A 16,848-nucleotide genomic window follows, 5' to 3' on the forward strand; every position below is an offset into this window, starting at 1 on the left:
ATGTAAAGGGGGACTCTGATGGGTGCATCTAATGTAAAGAGGAACTCTGATGGGGACATCTAATGTAAAGGGGGACTCTGATGGGGACATTTAATGTAAAGGAGGACTCTGATGGGGACAACTGATGTAAAGAAGGACTCTGATGGGGACATCTAATATAAAGGGGGACTCTAATGGGGACATCTGATGTAAAGGGGGACTCTGATGGTGACATCTAATGTAAAGGAGGACTCTGATGGGGACATCTGGTTGTTAAGGAGGACTCTAATGGGGACATCTGATGTAAAGGGTGACTCTGATGGGGACATCTAATGTAAAGGGGGACTCTGATGGGGACATCTGATGTAAAGGGGGACTCTGATGGTCACATCTGATGTAAAGAAGGACTCTGATGGTGACATCTGATGTAAAGGGGGACTCTGATGGGGACATCTAATGTAAAGGAGGACTCTGATGGGGACATCTAATGTAAAGGAGGACTCTGATGGGGACATCTAATGTAAAGAGGAACTCTGATGGGGACATCTAATGTAAAGGAGGACTCTGATGGGGACATTTAATGTAAAGAGGAACTCTGATGGGGACATCTAATGTAAAGGGGGACTCTGATGGGGACATTTAATGTAAAGGAGGATTCTAATGGTGACATCTGATGTAAAGGGGGACTCTGATGGGGACATCTGATGTATAGGGGGACTCTGATGGTGACATCTGATGTATAGGGGGACTCTGATGGTGACAGCTGATGTATAGGGGATGCTGATGGGGACACCTGTTGTAAAGGGAGGTACCTGCTGTAAAGGGGGATTCTGATTGGGACACCTTATGTTAAGTGGTTTTATTTTATTTTACTTGAAATGTGGATGTGATTGGCCTACTGTGATAGGCACAGTGAGGCTGCAATTGATGGGCATAGTTTTATCTAGCAGTAATAATCACATAATCACCTTATAAATGGCTTACAGTCCTGCATTACTAACAGTTTACTTTTTAAATTTGTGCCCCCCAAAAATTTTGAGCACCAGCCACAACTGCTCCTAGATATCCTATGACTTGGATCCATATGACCAACTACTACTAGATATCTCATGACCTGGATCCATACCACCAACTACTATTAGATATACCATGACCTGGATCCATGAGACCAACTACTACTAGATATCTCATGACCTGGATCCATACGACCAACTGCTACTAGATATACCATGACCTGGATCCATGAGACCAACTACTACTAGATATACCATGACCTGGATCCATGAGACCAACTACTACTAGATATACCATGACCTGGATCCATGAGACCAACTACTACTAGATATACCATGACCTGGATCCATGAGACCAACTACTACTAGATATCTCATGACCTGGATCCATACGACCAACTGCTACTAGATATACCATGACCTGGATCCATGAGACCAACTACTACTAGATATACCATGACCTGGATCCATGAGACCAACTACTACTAGATATCTCATGACCTGGATCCATACGACCAACTACTACTAGATATCTCATGACCTGGATCCATACGACCAACTACTACTAGATATCTCATGACCTGGATCCATTTGACCAACTACTACTAGATATCCTATGACCTGCATTCATGAGAACCTTTCCAGACATCAGAGAATTTACTAGATGGTGTAGAGGGGTCCTCACAATGCTCGGGGCCCGTATTATGGATGGGGCACTTTCCATTACAGGACAGTTTGTGTCTCTGTTTGTCCTCTAATGTCATTTCTGTGTTTTCTAGTGAGAAAGGATTGCTGTCTCCAGTCAGCGGGATGAAATCAGGTCAGCCATTTGTATAATTTTATCAAGAACATTTCGATAAAACTGCTGAACCGATATTAAAACATCCTACACTGTACTGTGGATATCATCTGCTGTGTGTGCTGTCCTCTGTCCTCCATCAGCATGTAGATCAGACATGACATTCTGTACATGGAGCTGTATGTTGTCTCTGATAAGATCTCACATTGTATGTTTGGTGTCCCCAGCTGTCAATATGCCAGGTCCCATGGCACGAGATGTGGACAGCCTGGCCCTGTTTATGAAAGCCGTGCTCTGCGATGAATTTTTCCAGCTGGACTCCACCATCCCCCCGCTACCATTCAGAGACGAGGTACGAACTGTGATCATCTGATCTGGAACCTTTGCTGTGAGGTCTCAGGTTCTCTCTGGATCCAAGATGGCTAGGCTGTGCTCCATCTCCTCTGATATGTCTCCTCTGGGGCCCTTCTCTCCACTGTTGTCTCTCCTGTCTGATATGTCTCCTCTAGGGCACCTCTCTCCTTGGTTGTCTCTCCTGTCTGATATGTCTCTTCTGGGGCCCTCTCTCTCCACTGATATGTCTCCTCTGGGGCCCCTCTCCCCTCTGATGTGTCTCCTGTGTGATATGTCTCCTCTGGGGCCCCTCTGCTGTCTGATATGTCTCCTCCTAGGGCCCCTCCCCCTTCTGATATGTCTCCTGTCCGATAGGTCTGCTCTGAGACCCCTCTCCCTTCTGATGCGTCTCCTCTGGGACCCCTCTCCCCTCTGATGTGTCTCCTCTGAGGCCCCTCTCATCGCTGAAGTATCTCCTCTGAGGCCCCTCTCTTTTCTGATGTGTCTCCTCTGAGGCCCCTCTCCCCTCTGATGTGTCTCCTGTGTGATATGTCTCCTGTGTGATATGCCTCCTCTGGGGCCCCTCTCTCTTTTGATTTGTCTGCTGTCTGATATGTCTCCTTTTAAAGGTCTCCACTGGGGCTCATCTCTCCTCTGATGTTTCTCCTGTCCAAAAAGTCTCCTAGAGGGCCCCTCCCCTTCTGATGTGTCTCCTGTCTGATCGGTCTCCTCTGAGGCCCCTCTCCCCTCTGATATGTTTCCTTTAAGACCCCCCTCCCCTCTGATATGTTTGCTTTGAGGCCCCTCTCATCTCTGACGTGTCTCCCCTGAGGCCCCTCTCATCTCTAATGTGACTCCTCTGGGGCCCCTCTACCCTTGGATATGTCTCCTTTGATGCCCCTCTACCCTCTGATATGTCTCCTCTGAGGCCCCTCTCATCTCTTATATGTCTCCTCTGAGGCCCCTCTCATCTCTTATATGTCTCCTCTGAGGCCCCTCTCATCTCTGATATGTCTCCTCTGAGGCCCCTCTCCCCCTGATATGTCTCCTCTGAGGCCCCTCTCATCTCTGATATGTTTCCTCTGGGGCCCTCTCCCCTCTGATATGTCTCCTCTGAGGCCCCTCTCATCTCTGATATGTCTCCTCTGAGGCCCCTCTCCCCCTGATATGTCTCCTCTGAGGCCCCTCTCATCTCTGATATGTTTCCTCTGGGGCCCTCTCCCCTCTGATATGTCTCCTCTGAGGCCCCTCTCATCTCTGATATGTCTCCTCTGAGGCCCCTCTCATCTCTGATATGTCTCCTCTGAGGCCCTCTCCCCCTGATATGTCTCCTTTGAGGCTCCTCTCATCTCTGATGTGTCTCCTCTGAGGCCCCTCACCCCCTGATATGTCTCCTCTGAGGCCCCTCACCCCCTGATATGTCTCCTCTGAGGCCCCTCACCCCCTGATATGTCTCCTCTGAGGCCCCTCACCCCCTGATATGTCTCCTCTGAGGCCCCTCACCCCCTGATATGTCTCCTCTGAGGCCCCTCTCATCTCTGATCTCTGATATGTCTCCTCTGAGGCCCCTCTCATCTCTGATCTCTGATATGTCTCCTCTGAGGCCCCTCTCATATCTGATCTCTGATATGTCTCCTCTGAGGCCCCTCTCATATCTGATCTCTGATATGCCTCCTTTGAGGCCCTTCTCATCTCTGATCTCTGATATGCCTCCTTTGAGGCCCCTCTCATCTCTGTGTCTCCTCTGATCGGCCCTTCCCTTGTTCTTTGAAGCAGGTATAATATCTCCCTATACTTTCCCACCATGTTGTGGGTATTTTGGTCCCATCCAGGGACAATATCTCCTCTCTTGTGTCACCTCTCAGAGTCAGTAAGAAATGATAGAGATGTTTCTGGAACGTTTGTTTGGTATTTATCATTTTCATGATGCAGTTTTCTTCTTACAGATCTATAAATCCACAAAGCGTCTGACCATTGGATTCTATGACACCGATGGATATTTCCTCCCCCATCCGAGCGCCAGGCGAGCAATCCAGGAAACGAAAACCCTCCTGGAGGAGGCTGGACACAAGGTGCGTCCCCATAACGTCTCCTACAAGTTTTATCCCTCACTCTGATTTTATTTAAAGCAGAAAACTAAGCAAAAGAAGGTGGAGGCTTTCCCATGCTGGAGATGTTAGAACATATGATATCCAAAATAATACAGACATAACATGAGGGGTAAGAGGGGGGAGGATTACAGGAGAGGTGAGGTGCGGGAGGGGTGAGAGGTGTGGAAGGGGTGAGATGTACAGGAGAGGTGAGGTGTGGGAGGGGTGAGATGTACAGGAGAGGTGAGGTGTGGGAGGGGAGAGGTGTGGAAGGGGTGAGATGTACAGGAGAGGTGAGGTGTGAGTGGGGAGAGGTGCGGGAGGGGAGAGGTGTGGAAGGGGTGAAATGTACATGAGAGGTGAGGTGTGAGCGGGGATAGGTGTGGGAGAGGAGAGGTGTGGGAGGGGTGAGAGGTGCAGAAGGGGTGAGATGTACAGGAGAGGTGAGGTGTGAGTGGGGAGAGGTGCAGGAGGGGTGAGAGGTGCGGGAGGGGTGAGAGGTGTGGGGGGGTGAGATGTACATGAGAGGTGAGGTGTGAGTGGGGAGAGGTGTGGGAGGGGTGAGATGTACAGGAGAGGAAGGGTGAGAGGTGCGGGAGGGGTGAGAGGTGTGAGTGGGGAGAGGTGCGGGAGGGGTGAGAGGTGCGGGGGGGTGATATGTACAGGAGAGGAGAGGTGTGAAAGGGGTGAGATGTACAGGAGAGGTGAGGTGTGGGAGGGGAGAGGTGTGGAAGGGGTGAGATGTACAGGAGAGGTGAGGTGCAGGAGGGGTGAGAGGTGCAGGAGGGGTGAGAGGTGCGGGAGGGGTGAGAGGTGCGGGAGGGGTGAGAGGTGCGGGGGGGTGATATGTACATGAGAGGTGAGGCGGGAGGGGTGAGAGGTGCGGGGGGGGTGATATGTACAGGAGAGGAGAGGTGTGAAAGGGGTGAGATGTACAGGAGAGGTGAGGTGTGGGAGGGGAGAGGTGTGGAAGGGGTGAGATGTACAGGAGAGGTGAGGTGTGGGAGGGGAGAGGTGTGGAAGGGGTGAGATGTACAGGAGAGGTGAGGTGCAGGAGGGGTGAGAGGTGCAGGAGGGGTGATATGTACATGAGAGGTGAGGTGTGAGTGGGGAGAGGTGCGGGAGGGGTGAGAGGTGCGGGAGGGGTGAGAGGTGCGGGGGGGGTGATATGTACAGGAGAGGAGAGGTGTGAAAGGGGTGAGATGTACAGGAGAGGTGAGGTGTGGGAGGGGAGAGGTGTGGAAGGGGTGAGATGTACAAGAGAGGTGAGGTGTGAGTGGGGAGAGGTGCGGGAGGGGTGAGAGGTGTGGGAGGGGAGAGGTGTGGGGGGGGTAAAATGTACAGGAGAGGAGAGGTGCGGGAGGGGGGAGGTGTGGAAGGGGTGAGATGTACAGGAGAGGTGAGGTGTGAGAGGTGTGGGAGAGGTGACAGGTACAAAAAATGTGAGGTGTGAGTGAGGAGAGGTGTGGGAGGGGTGAGAGGTGTGGGAGGTGTGGGAGGGGAGAGGTGTGGAAGGGGTGAGATGTACAGGAGAGGTGAGGTGTGGGAGGGGAGAGGTGTGGAAGGGGTGAGATGTACAGGAGAGGTGAGGTGTGAGTGGGGAGAGGTGTGGGAGGGGAGAGGTGTGGGAGGAGTGAGAGGTGCAGGAGAGGTCTGGGAGGGGTGAGAGGTGTGGGAGGGGTGAGATGTACAGGAGAGGTGAGGTGTGGGAGGGGAGAGGTGTGGGAAGGGAGAGATGTACAGGAGAGGAGAGGTGTGAGTGGGGAGAGGTGCGGGAGGGGTGAGAGGTGCGGAAGGGGTGAGAGGTGCGGGAGGGGTGAGAGATGTGGGAGGGGTGAGATGTACAGGAGAGGAGAGGTGTGAGTGGGGAGAGGTGCGGGAGGGGTGAGAGGTGCGGGAGTAGCAGGGCCAGATTAAGAGCAACATGGGCCTGGTGCTAAGGATTTTGGTGGGCCTTTTTATGAAAATAAATAAAATGAAAACGCAAACAATTTTTTGTTGAATTAAATTAAAGAGAGAGAGGGGTGTGAGAGAGTGGTAGAGAGAGAGAGGGGGGGGGGGGGGGTGATAGCGAGATAGGGGGCTGAAAGAGAGGGGATGAGAGGGAGGGGGAAAGAGAGAGAAAGGCATTGAATGAGAGAGATGGGGATGAGAGAAAGGGGGTGAGAAAAAGGGGAATAGAGAGAGGGTGAAAGAGAGAGAGGGTGGTAGGAAAGAGGGGGTTGAAGGGGGCAAGAGAGAGAGAATGGGGGATGAAGGGGGTGAGAGAGAGAACAGGGTGAAGGAGAGGGGATGGAGAGAGAGGGGGGTGAAAGAGGGAGAGGGGGGGGGGTGAGAGTGAGGGGGTGAGTCTCTGGGGGGCACAGCATAGTACATTACACGGGGGGGGGATAGCACAGTACATTACATGGTTGGCACTACACATTACATGGTGGATACATGGATACAGCACATTTAATGGTGGGCGAAGCACATTACATGGCGGGCACAGCACATTACACTGTTGGCACTGCCCAATACAGCACATTAAAAGGTAGGCACAGTACATTATATGGTGGGCACAGCACATGACATGGTTGGTACTGCACAACACAGCACATTGCATGGTGGACACAGCACATGCACACGGTGGGCACAGGACCTTATATGGTGGGCACAGCACATGACATGGCGGGCATAGCTGAGCACATTACATGGTGGGCACTGCACATTACAAGTGGGCACTGCACAGCACATTATATGGTGGGCACAGCATATTATATGGTGGGTACTGCACATGGCATGGTGGGCACTGCACAGCACATGGCAAGGTGGGCACTGCATGACACCACATGATATGGTGGGCACTGCATGACACAGCACAGCACATTAATTGGTGTACACCGCACATGACATGGTGAGCCCTGCATAGTGCATTCCATTGTGGGTACTGCACGGCACATGCCATGGTGGACAATGTACAGCACCTTACATGCTGGGTACAGCACATTACATGGTAAGCACTGCATGGCGCAGCATATGACATGGTGGGCACAACACAGCACGACAGGTTGGGCACTGCACAGTAATTTACATGGTGGGCACTGCACATGACACGGTTGGCACTGCATGGCACAGCACATTACATGGTGGGTAGAGCGCATTACATGGTGGGCACTGCATGGCACAGCACATTTCATGGTGGGCAATGCAACTGCACATTACATGTTAGGAACTGCACATGACATGGTGGGCACTGCTGAACAGCCCAGCACATTGCACAGTGGGCACAACACACGGCAGGGTGGGCACAGCACATGACATGGTGGGAACTACACATGACATGGTGGGCACTGCATGGCACATCACATTACATGGTGGGCACTGTACATTACTTGGTGGGATCACTGCATGGCACAGCACATTACATGGTGGGCACTGCAATGTACAGCACATGACATGGTGGGCACTGCACATTACATAGTGAGCACTGCAATGCACAGCAAATTACATACTGGGCACAGCACATTACATGGGGGGCACTGCAATGCACAGCACATGACATAGTTGGCACAGCACATTACAAGGGGGGCACTGCAATGCACAGCACATGACATAGTGGGCACAGCACATTACATGGGGGCACTGCAATGCACAGCACATGACATAGTGGGCACAGCACATTACATGGGGGGCACTGTAATGCACATGACATGGTGGGCACAGGCACAGCACATACATGGGGGGCACTGCAATGCACATGGCATGACATGACATGGTGGGCTCAGCACATTACATGGGGGGCACTGCAATGCACATGACATGACATGGTGGGCACAGCACATTACATGGGGGCACTGCAATACACATGACAGTGGGCACAGCACATTACATGGGGGCACTGCAATGCACATGACATGGTGGGCACAGCACATTACATGGGGGGCACTGCAATGCACATGACATGACATAGTGGGCACAGCACATTACATGGGGGCACTGCAATGCACATGACATGACATGGTGGGAACAGCACATTACATGGGGGCACTGCAATGCACATGACATGGTGGGCACAGCACATTACATGGGGGGCACTGCAATGCACATGACATGACATAGTGGGCACAGCACATTACATGGGGGCACTGCAATGCACATGACATGACATGGTGGGAACAGCACAATACATGGGGGCACTGCAATGCACATGACATGACATAGTTGGCACAGCACATTACATGGGGGCACTGCAATGCACATGACATAGTTGGCACAGCACATTACATGGGAGGCACTGCAACACACAGCACATGACATAGTTGGCACAGCACATTACATGGGGGGGGCACTGCAAAGCACAGCACATGACATAGTGTGCACAGCACATTACATGGGGCCACTGCAATGCACATGACATGACATAGTGGGCACAGTACATTACATGGGGGGGGCACTGCAAAGCACATGACATGGTGGGCACAGCACATTACATGGGGGGCACTGCAATGCACATGACATGGTGGGCACAGCACATTACATGGGGGGCACTGCAATGCACATGACATGACATGGTGGGCACAGCACATTACATGGGGGCACTGCAATGCACATGACAGTGGGCACAGCACATTACATGGGGGCACTGCAATGCACATGACATGACATGGTGGGCACCGCACATTACATGGGGGCACTGCAATGCACATGACATGGTGGGCACAGCACATTACATGGGGGGCACTGCAATGCACATGACATGACATGGTGGGCACAGCACATTACATGGGGGCACTGCAATGCACATGACAGTGGGTACAGCACATTACATGGGGGCACTGCAATGCACATGACATGACATGGTGGGCACCGCACATAACATGGGGGGCACTGCAATGCACATGACATGACATGGTGGGCACAGCACATTACATGGGGGCACTGCAATGCACATGACAGTGGGTACAGCACATTACATGGGGGCACTGCAATGCACATGACATGACATAGTTGGCACAGCACATTACATGGGGGCACTGCAATGCACATGACATAGTTGGCACAGCACATTACATGGGAGGCACTGCAACGCACAGCACATGACATAGTTGGCACAGCACATTACATGGGGGGGGCACTGCAAAGCACAGCACATGACATAGTGTGCACAGCACATTACATGGGGCCACTGCAATGCACATGACATGACATAGTGGGCACAGTACATTACATGGGGGGCACTGCAATGCACATGACATGGTGGGCACAGCACATTACATGGGGGGCACTGCAATGCACATGACATGACATGGTGGGCACAGCACATTACATGGGGGCACTGCAATGCACATGACAGTGGGCACAGCACATTACATGGGGGCACTGCAATGCACATGACATGACATGGTGGGCACCGCACATTACATGGGGGCACTGCAATGCACATGACATGGTGGGCACAGCACATTACATGGGGGGCACTGCAATGCACATGACATGACATGGTGGGCACAGCACATTACATGGGGGCACTGCAATGCACATGACAGTGGGTACAGCACATTACATGGGGGCACTGCAATGCACATGACATGACATGGTGGGCACCGCACATTACATGGGGGCACTGCAATGCACATGACATGGTGGGCACAGCACATTACATGGGGGGCACTGCAATGCACATGACATGACATGGTGGGCACAGCACATTACATGGGGGCACTGCAATGCACATGACATGACATGGTGGGCACAGCACATTACATGAGGGGCACTGCAATGCACATGACATAGTGGGCACAGCACATTACATGGGGGCACTGCAATGCACATGACATGGTGGGAACAGCACATTACATGGGGGGCACTGCAATGCACATGACATGGTGGGCACAGCACATTACATGGGGGCACTGCAATGCACATGACATGACATGGTGGGCACAGCACATTACATGGGGGGCACTGCAATGCACATGACATGACATGGTGGGCACAGCACATTACATGGGGGCACTGCAATGCACATGACATGACATGGTGGGCACAGCACATTACATGAGGGGCACTGCAATGCACATGACATAGTGGGCACAGCACATTACATGGGGGCACTGCAATGCACATGACATGGTGGGAACAGCACATTACATGGGGGGCACTGCAATGCACATGACATGGTGGGCACAGCACATTACATGGGGGCACTGCAATGCACATGACATGACATGGTGGGCACAGCACATTACATGGGGGCACTGCAATGCACATGACATGACATGGTGGGCACAGCACATTACATGGGGGGCACTGAAATGCACATGACATGACATGGTGGGCACAGCACATTACATGGGGGGGAAGCAGCAGTCTTTCCCCTAGCACAATAAAACCCCTCCCTAACAAATGTACTAACCTTATCTCAACAACAGCATGTAAGATTTCCTTCCTCCCGGGCTCCTGCTGGTTAGAACATCAGCGCCCCTCCCCCAGACAGCTCCCAGGCACTGAGGAGGATCTGTGTGAGTGGAACAGATCCTGACAGGAGTCAGGCATCGACAGAGACAGGACTCGGCTGCACTGACACTTGGCTCCTCTTCCTTCAGGCACACAGATATTGATAAGCCACTGGCATGGGCCTATATTGAGGGAGGGGCCTGGAGCTGCAGCTCCACCAGCCCCTATGTTAATCCGGCCCTGGGGAGTAGGAATAATTACATGTTAATGAAATATTTTTAATTGAAATGAAATAATCCCAGTGATCTCTTCTATCAATGAAAGAATAAAGATCCCGTATAAAGTGATTCCCGTCTCCACATTCCCCATCAGAGTCTCCCCGGCTACTGCCATGTAGAGGGGTACAGAACCCGTCACCCCCTTTAACATCTTATCGAATTGCTTCATCAAACATTCATTCGAGAACATGTCAAAGTTTCAAAATTGGGTTTGAGTGTTAAGGGTTTTTTTTAAGCTTCATCATAAAGGGGTTAAATGACATTCCTGGGGGGGGGGGGGAGACACACAATGCCAGGCTGTGTGTTTACAAACAGAATGTGCTTCATTCTGTTTGTAAACACACAGCCTGGCATTGTGTGTTCTATACATTGTATCTCATTGTGTGTTCTATACATTGTATTTCATTGTGTGTTCTATTCGTTGTATCTCATTGTGTGTTCTATACATTGTATCTCATTGTGTGTTCTATACATTGTATCTCGTTGTGTGTTCTATACATTGTATCTCATTGTGTGTTCTATACATTGTATCTCATTGTGTGTTCTATACATTGTATCTCGTTGTGTGTTCTATACATTGTATCTCATTGTGTGTTCTATACATTGTATCTCGTTGTGTGTTCTATACATTGTATCTCGTTGTGTGTTCTATACATTGTATCCCATTGTGTGTTCTATTTGTTGTATCTCATTGTGTGTTCTATACATTGTATCCCATTGTGTGTTCTATTCGTTGTATCTCATTGTGTGTTCTATACATTGTATCTCGTTGTGTGTTCTATACATTGTATCCCATTGTGTGTTCTATTCGTTGTATCCCATTGTGTGTTCTATACATTGTATCCCATTGTGTGTTCTATTCGTTGTATCCCATTGTGTGTTCTATACATTGTATCTCATTCTGTGTTCTATACATTGTATCTCATTGTGTGTTCTATACATTATAACGGATTGGATATGATATTGTTTTTCTCCCCAGCTGGTTCCATTTACTCCCCCTAGAATTGAATACGCCCTCAACGAGCTCTGCATCCGCGGATTCTTCGCTGACGGAGGGAAGACTCTGGTAGAGAAATTGTGAGTTGATGGCGGAGCAGTCAGATCGCTGAGTCTGGATGGTCATAATAACGTGTGTGGTAACATAAAAAGAAAAAAAAAGAAAATAAACTAGAAATGAAAATAAAATAAATAAATAATAAAGCTAAAAATAAACAGCTGCCAACACTACCCACACTTCCCAAATGTGACAATACAAACTGATATACCAAATGTGCGGCGCTAAAAATAGATGAAAGAAAAATAATATAAATTAGATAAATATTAAACTAATAACTAAATGCATATATCCTATAATGTGAAAAAAATCAAACATAAAATATAATTAAAGTGCACGTGCTCCGCGTGATCCACACAAATCCTCAATAATATGGAAAGTCCATTATAAAAACATAAACATAGAACATGTTGGTAATATCTTCATGCAATGTCCAAAAATATATATAGGGAAAGTGCACGTGCTCCGTGTATTGCACAAGAATCCTTAATATTTCAACAGTCCAAACATAAACCGTGATGGTGATATCTTCATGCGATGTGCACCCCCCACCAGGTGTAACCTCACCTTAAGGGCTTTTTAAAAAAAGCCTAAGAGGATCTTCCCAAGCTGATATTATTATTTATCACAGGCTTTTTTAAAAAGCCCTTAAGGTGAGGGTACACCTGAAGGAGGCGGCGGGGGGTGCACATTGCATGACTTCAAGCTGTCATTGATGTTAAAGGGGACAATACACGGTATTAAGAACTGGGGTATGTAAACTTTTGATCAGGGTCATTTGGGTAGTTTATGTTGCCAATATGATGTAAACACAGTTGATTGGTAATAAATGGCTTCAGCCAAACACTAACCATGAGTGAAAGAAAAGTTTTTGTGTTATCATTCATATTCTCTGAAAGATGGCCAAGAAATCATAAATTCTGCCAGGGTATGTAAACTTATGAGCACAACTGTATATATAGAAAATTGGAGGTCCTGAGTGACAAAATGGGAGAGGGATTCCTTACAGGGTAGGTGAAAGCATGACAACATGCCTTATGGTGACAGTGTTGCTACATCCCCAACAAGGTTCACAGTGTGATGTAATATCAATGTATATACAATGCAGGGGGCGTCCGTATACAGTGTATGGGTTCTCCATGTATATACAGTGTATGGGTTCTCCCTGTATATACAATGCAGGGGGTGTCCGTTTCCAATGTATGGGTTCTTCATGTATATACAGTGTATGGGGTGTCTGTATACAGTGTATGGGTTCTCCATATATATACAATGCAGGGGGTATCAGTATACAGTGTATAGGGTGTCTATGTATATACAATACAGGGGGTGTCTGTATACAGTATATGGGTTCTCCATGTATATACAATGCACGGGGTGTCTGTATACAGTGTATGGGGTGTCTATGTATATACAGTGTATGGGATGTCTATGTATATACAGTGTATGGGGTGTCTATGTATATACAATGCAGGGGGTGTCCGTATACAATGTATGGGTTCTCCATGTATATACAATGCAGGGGGTGTCCGTATACAATGTATGGGTTCTCCATGTATATACATTGTATGGGGTGTTAGTGTATATACAATGTATGGGTTCTCCATGTATACACATTTTATGGGGTGTCTATGTATATACAATGTATGGGTTCTCCATGTATATACATTGTATGGGGTGTCTATGTATATACAATGTATGGGTTCTCCATGTATATACATTGTATGGGGTTCTCCCTGTATATACAATGTATGGGGTGTCTATGTATATACAATGTATGGGTTCTCCATGTATATACATTGTATGGGGTTCTCCCTGTATATACAATGTATGGGTTCTCAATGTATATACAATGTATGGGTTCTCCATGTATATACATTGTATGGGGTGTCTATGTATATACAATGTATGGGTTCTCCATGTATATACAATTTATGGTTTCTCCATGTATATACAATGTATGGGTTCTCCATGTATATACAATTTATGGTTTCTCCATGTATATACAATGTATGGGTTCTCCATGTATATACAATGTATGGGTTCTCCATGTATATACATTGTATGGGGTGTCTATGTATATACAATGTATGGGTTCTCCATGTATATACATTGTATGGGGTGTCTATGTATATACAATGTATGGGTTCTCAATGTATATACATTGTATGGGGTGTCTATGTATATACAATGTATAGGTTCTCAATGTATATACATTGTATGGGGTGTCTATGTATATACAATGTATGGGTTCTCCATGTATATACATTGTATGGGGTTCTCCCTGTATATACAATGTATGGGTTCTCCATGTATATACATTGTATGGGGTGTCTATCTATATACAATGTATGGGTTCTCCGTGTATATACAGTGTATGGGGTGTCCATGTATATACAATGTATGGGTTCTCCATGTATATACAGTGTAAGGGTCCTCCATGTATATCCAGTGGTGTATAGATTGTGTCTCTCCCGCGCAGTAAGCCGGACGTGGTGGATCCACACCTGAAGCAGCAGCTCCTCCTCTGGAGAATTCCGGCCATCCTGAAGAAGATCGGAGCGTTCTTCATGAGGCCCATGGTAAGTAGATCTCACATCATGAAGGCTGAGCTGATGATGATATTGTACGGCTCAAATCTTCTCCTCCTGGGACTCTGAAAAGGACTGTTAGGATGCTGCGAATGCCACCATCTTGGATTCCTTGCACCAAAGTTTGTATGGAATGTCCTAAATGGGAGGGGGGATGGAACAGCAACAATGTCACAGACGGGAAGGGGGATGGAGTGGAAGCATTGTCACAGATGGGGCGGGGGGGGTGAAATGGCAGTAGTGTTACAGATGAGAGGGGGGATGGAATGATAGTGGTGTCCCAGATGGGCGGATGGGAGGGGGGATGGAATGGCAGCGCTGTCACAGACGGGAGGGGGGATTGAATGGTAGCGTTGTCACAGATAGAAGGGGGGATGGAATGGCAGCGCTGTCACAGATAGGAGGGGGGATGGAATGGCTGCGGTGTCACAGATGGAAGGGGGGATGGAATGGCTGCGGTGTCACAGACGGGAGGGGGGATGGAATGGCTGCGGTGTCACAGACGGGAGGGGGGATGGAATGGCTGCGGTGTCACAGACGGAAGGGGGGATGAAATGGCAGCGTTGTCACAGACGGGAGGGGGGATGGAATGGCTGCGGTGTCACAGACGGGAGGGGGGATGGAATGGCTGCGGTGTCACAGACGGGAGAGGGGATGGAATGGCTGCAGTGTCACAGACGGGAGGGGGGATGGAATGGCTGCGGTGTCACAGACGGAAGGGGGGATGGAATGGCAGCGTTGTCACAGACGGGAGGGGGGATGGAATGGCTGCGGTGTCACAGACGAGAGGGGGGATGGAATGGCTGCAGTGTCACAGACGGGAGGGGGGATGGAATGGCTGCGGTGTCACAGACGGGAGGGGGGATGGAATGGCTGCGGTGTCACAGACGGGAGGGGGGATGGAATGGCTGCGGTGTCACAGACGGGAGGGGGGATGGAATGGCTGCAGTGTCACAGACGGGAGGGGGGATGGAATGGCTGCGGTGTCACAGACGGGAGGGGGAATGGAATGGCTGCGGTGTCACAGACGGGAGAGGGGATGGAATGGCTGCGGTGTCACAGATGGGAGGGGGGATGGAATGGCTGTGGTGTCACAGATGGGAGGGGGGATGGAATGGCAGTGGTGTCACAGACGGGAGAGGGGATGGAATGGCTGCGGTGTCACAGACGGGAGGGGGGATGGAATGGCTGCGGTGTCACAGATGGGAGGGGGGATGGAATGGCAGTGTTGTCACAGATGGGGGGGTAATGGAATGGCTGCGGTGTCACAGATGGGGGGGGGGTGGAATGGCAGCGTTGTCACAGATGGGAGGGGGGATGGAATGGCAGCGGTGTTACAGATGGGAGGCGGGATGGAATGGCAGCGTTGTCACAGATGGGGGGGGATAGAATGGCTGCGTTGTCACAGATGGGAGAGGGGTGGAATGGCTGCGGTGTCACAGATGGGGGGGAATGGAATGGCTGCGGTGTCACAGATGGGGGGGGGTGGAATGGCAGCGTTGTCACAGATGGGAGGGGGGATGGAATGGCAGCGGTGTTACAGATGGGAGGCGGGATGGAATGGCAGCGTTGTCACAGATGGGGGGGGATAGAATGGCTGCGTTGTCACAGATGGGAGAGGGGTGGAATGGCTGCGGTGTCACAGATGGGGGGGAATGGAATGGCTGCGGTGTCACAGATGGGGGGGGGGGGTGGAATGGCTGCGTTGTCACAGATGGGAGGGGGATGGATTGGCAGTGGTGTCACAGATGGGAGGGGGGATGGAATGGCAGCGTTGTCACAGATGGGGGGGGGGGTGGAATGGCAGTGGTGTTACAGATGAGGGATAGGAGAGGTCATTATAGCGCCACCTACAGACTCCTCATCATCAATATCTCCTCATAGTACCCGCGAATTGCCAACCACCTGGAGGCGCACAGCGGAGTGGGGTAGGTGAGGTGTGACTTCTTACCCATAATGCTAAGCAAGCTTTTCTAACCGCCAATCTACTGACCACCAGCTGACTTGTTTTCCATTAACTGCTATAAATCATTTCCACACACCGCCAGCAAGAGTGTATGGATATATCAGTCTGTGTCCATTGTATACCAGTCTGTGTCTATTGTATGCCAGTCTGTGCCCAGTAAATGGATGTACCAGTCTGTGCCCAGTGTATGGATGTACCAGTCTGTGCCCAGTGTATGGATATACCAGTCTGTGCCCAGTGTATGGATATATCAGTCTGCGTCCATTGTATACCAGTCTGTGTCTATTGTATGCCAGTCTGTGCCCAG

The 16,848-nt window shown here is 49.8% G+C and overlaps 1 protein-coding gene across 2 annotated transcripts in view; it reads left to right on the plus strand.

The window, feature by feature from the left end:
- The window catches only part of LOC141122741 (vitamin D3 hydroxylase-associated protein-like), a 37,066-nt gene extending 20,544 nt beyond the window's left edge, over nucleotides 1–16,522 (plus strand). For both annotated transcript variants that reach the window (XM_073612001.1, XM_073612000.1), the window contains exons 6-11: nucleotides 1,772–1,812; nucleotides 2,019–2,143; nucleotides 4,071–4,196; nucleotides 11,910–12,007; nucleotides 14,467–14,566; nucleotides 16,460–16,522. In XM_073612001.1, coding sequence (XP_073468102.1) covers nucleotides 1,772–1,812; nucleotides 2,019–2,143; nucleotides 4,071–4,196; nucleotides 11,910–12,007; nucleotides 14,467–14,566; nucleotides 16,460–16,507 — 538 coding nt within the window. In that variant the 3' untranslated portion in view covers nucleotides 16,508–16,522. The remainder of the gene's footprint in view (nucleotides 1–1,771; nucleotides 1,813–2,018; nucleotides 2,144–4,070; nucleotides 4,197–11,909; nucleotides 12,008–14,466; nucleotides 14,567–16,459) is intronic.
- Nucleotides 16,523–16,848: the final 326 nt, after the last annotated feature.

This window comes from Aquarana catesbeiana, unplaced genomic scaffold (genome assembly GCF_042186555.1).
Source record: "Aquarana catesbeiana isolate 2022-GZ unplaced genomic scaffold, ASM4218655v1 unanchor77, whole genome shotgun sequence".
In the NCBI taxonomy this organism is placed as follows: domain Eukaryota; kingdom Metazoa; phylum Chordata; class Amphibia; order Anura; family Ranidae; genus Aquarana; species Aquarana catesbeiana.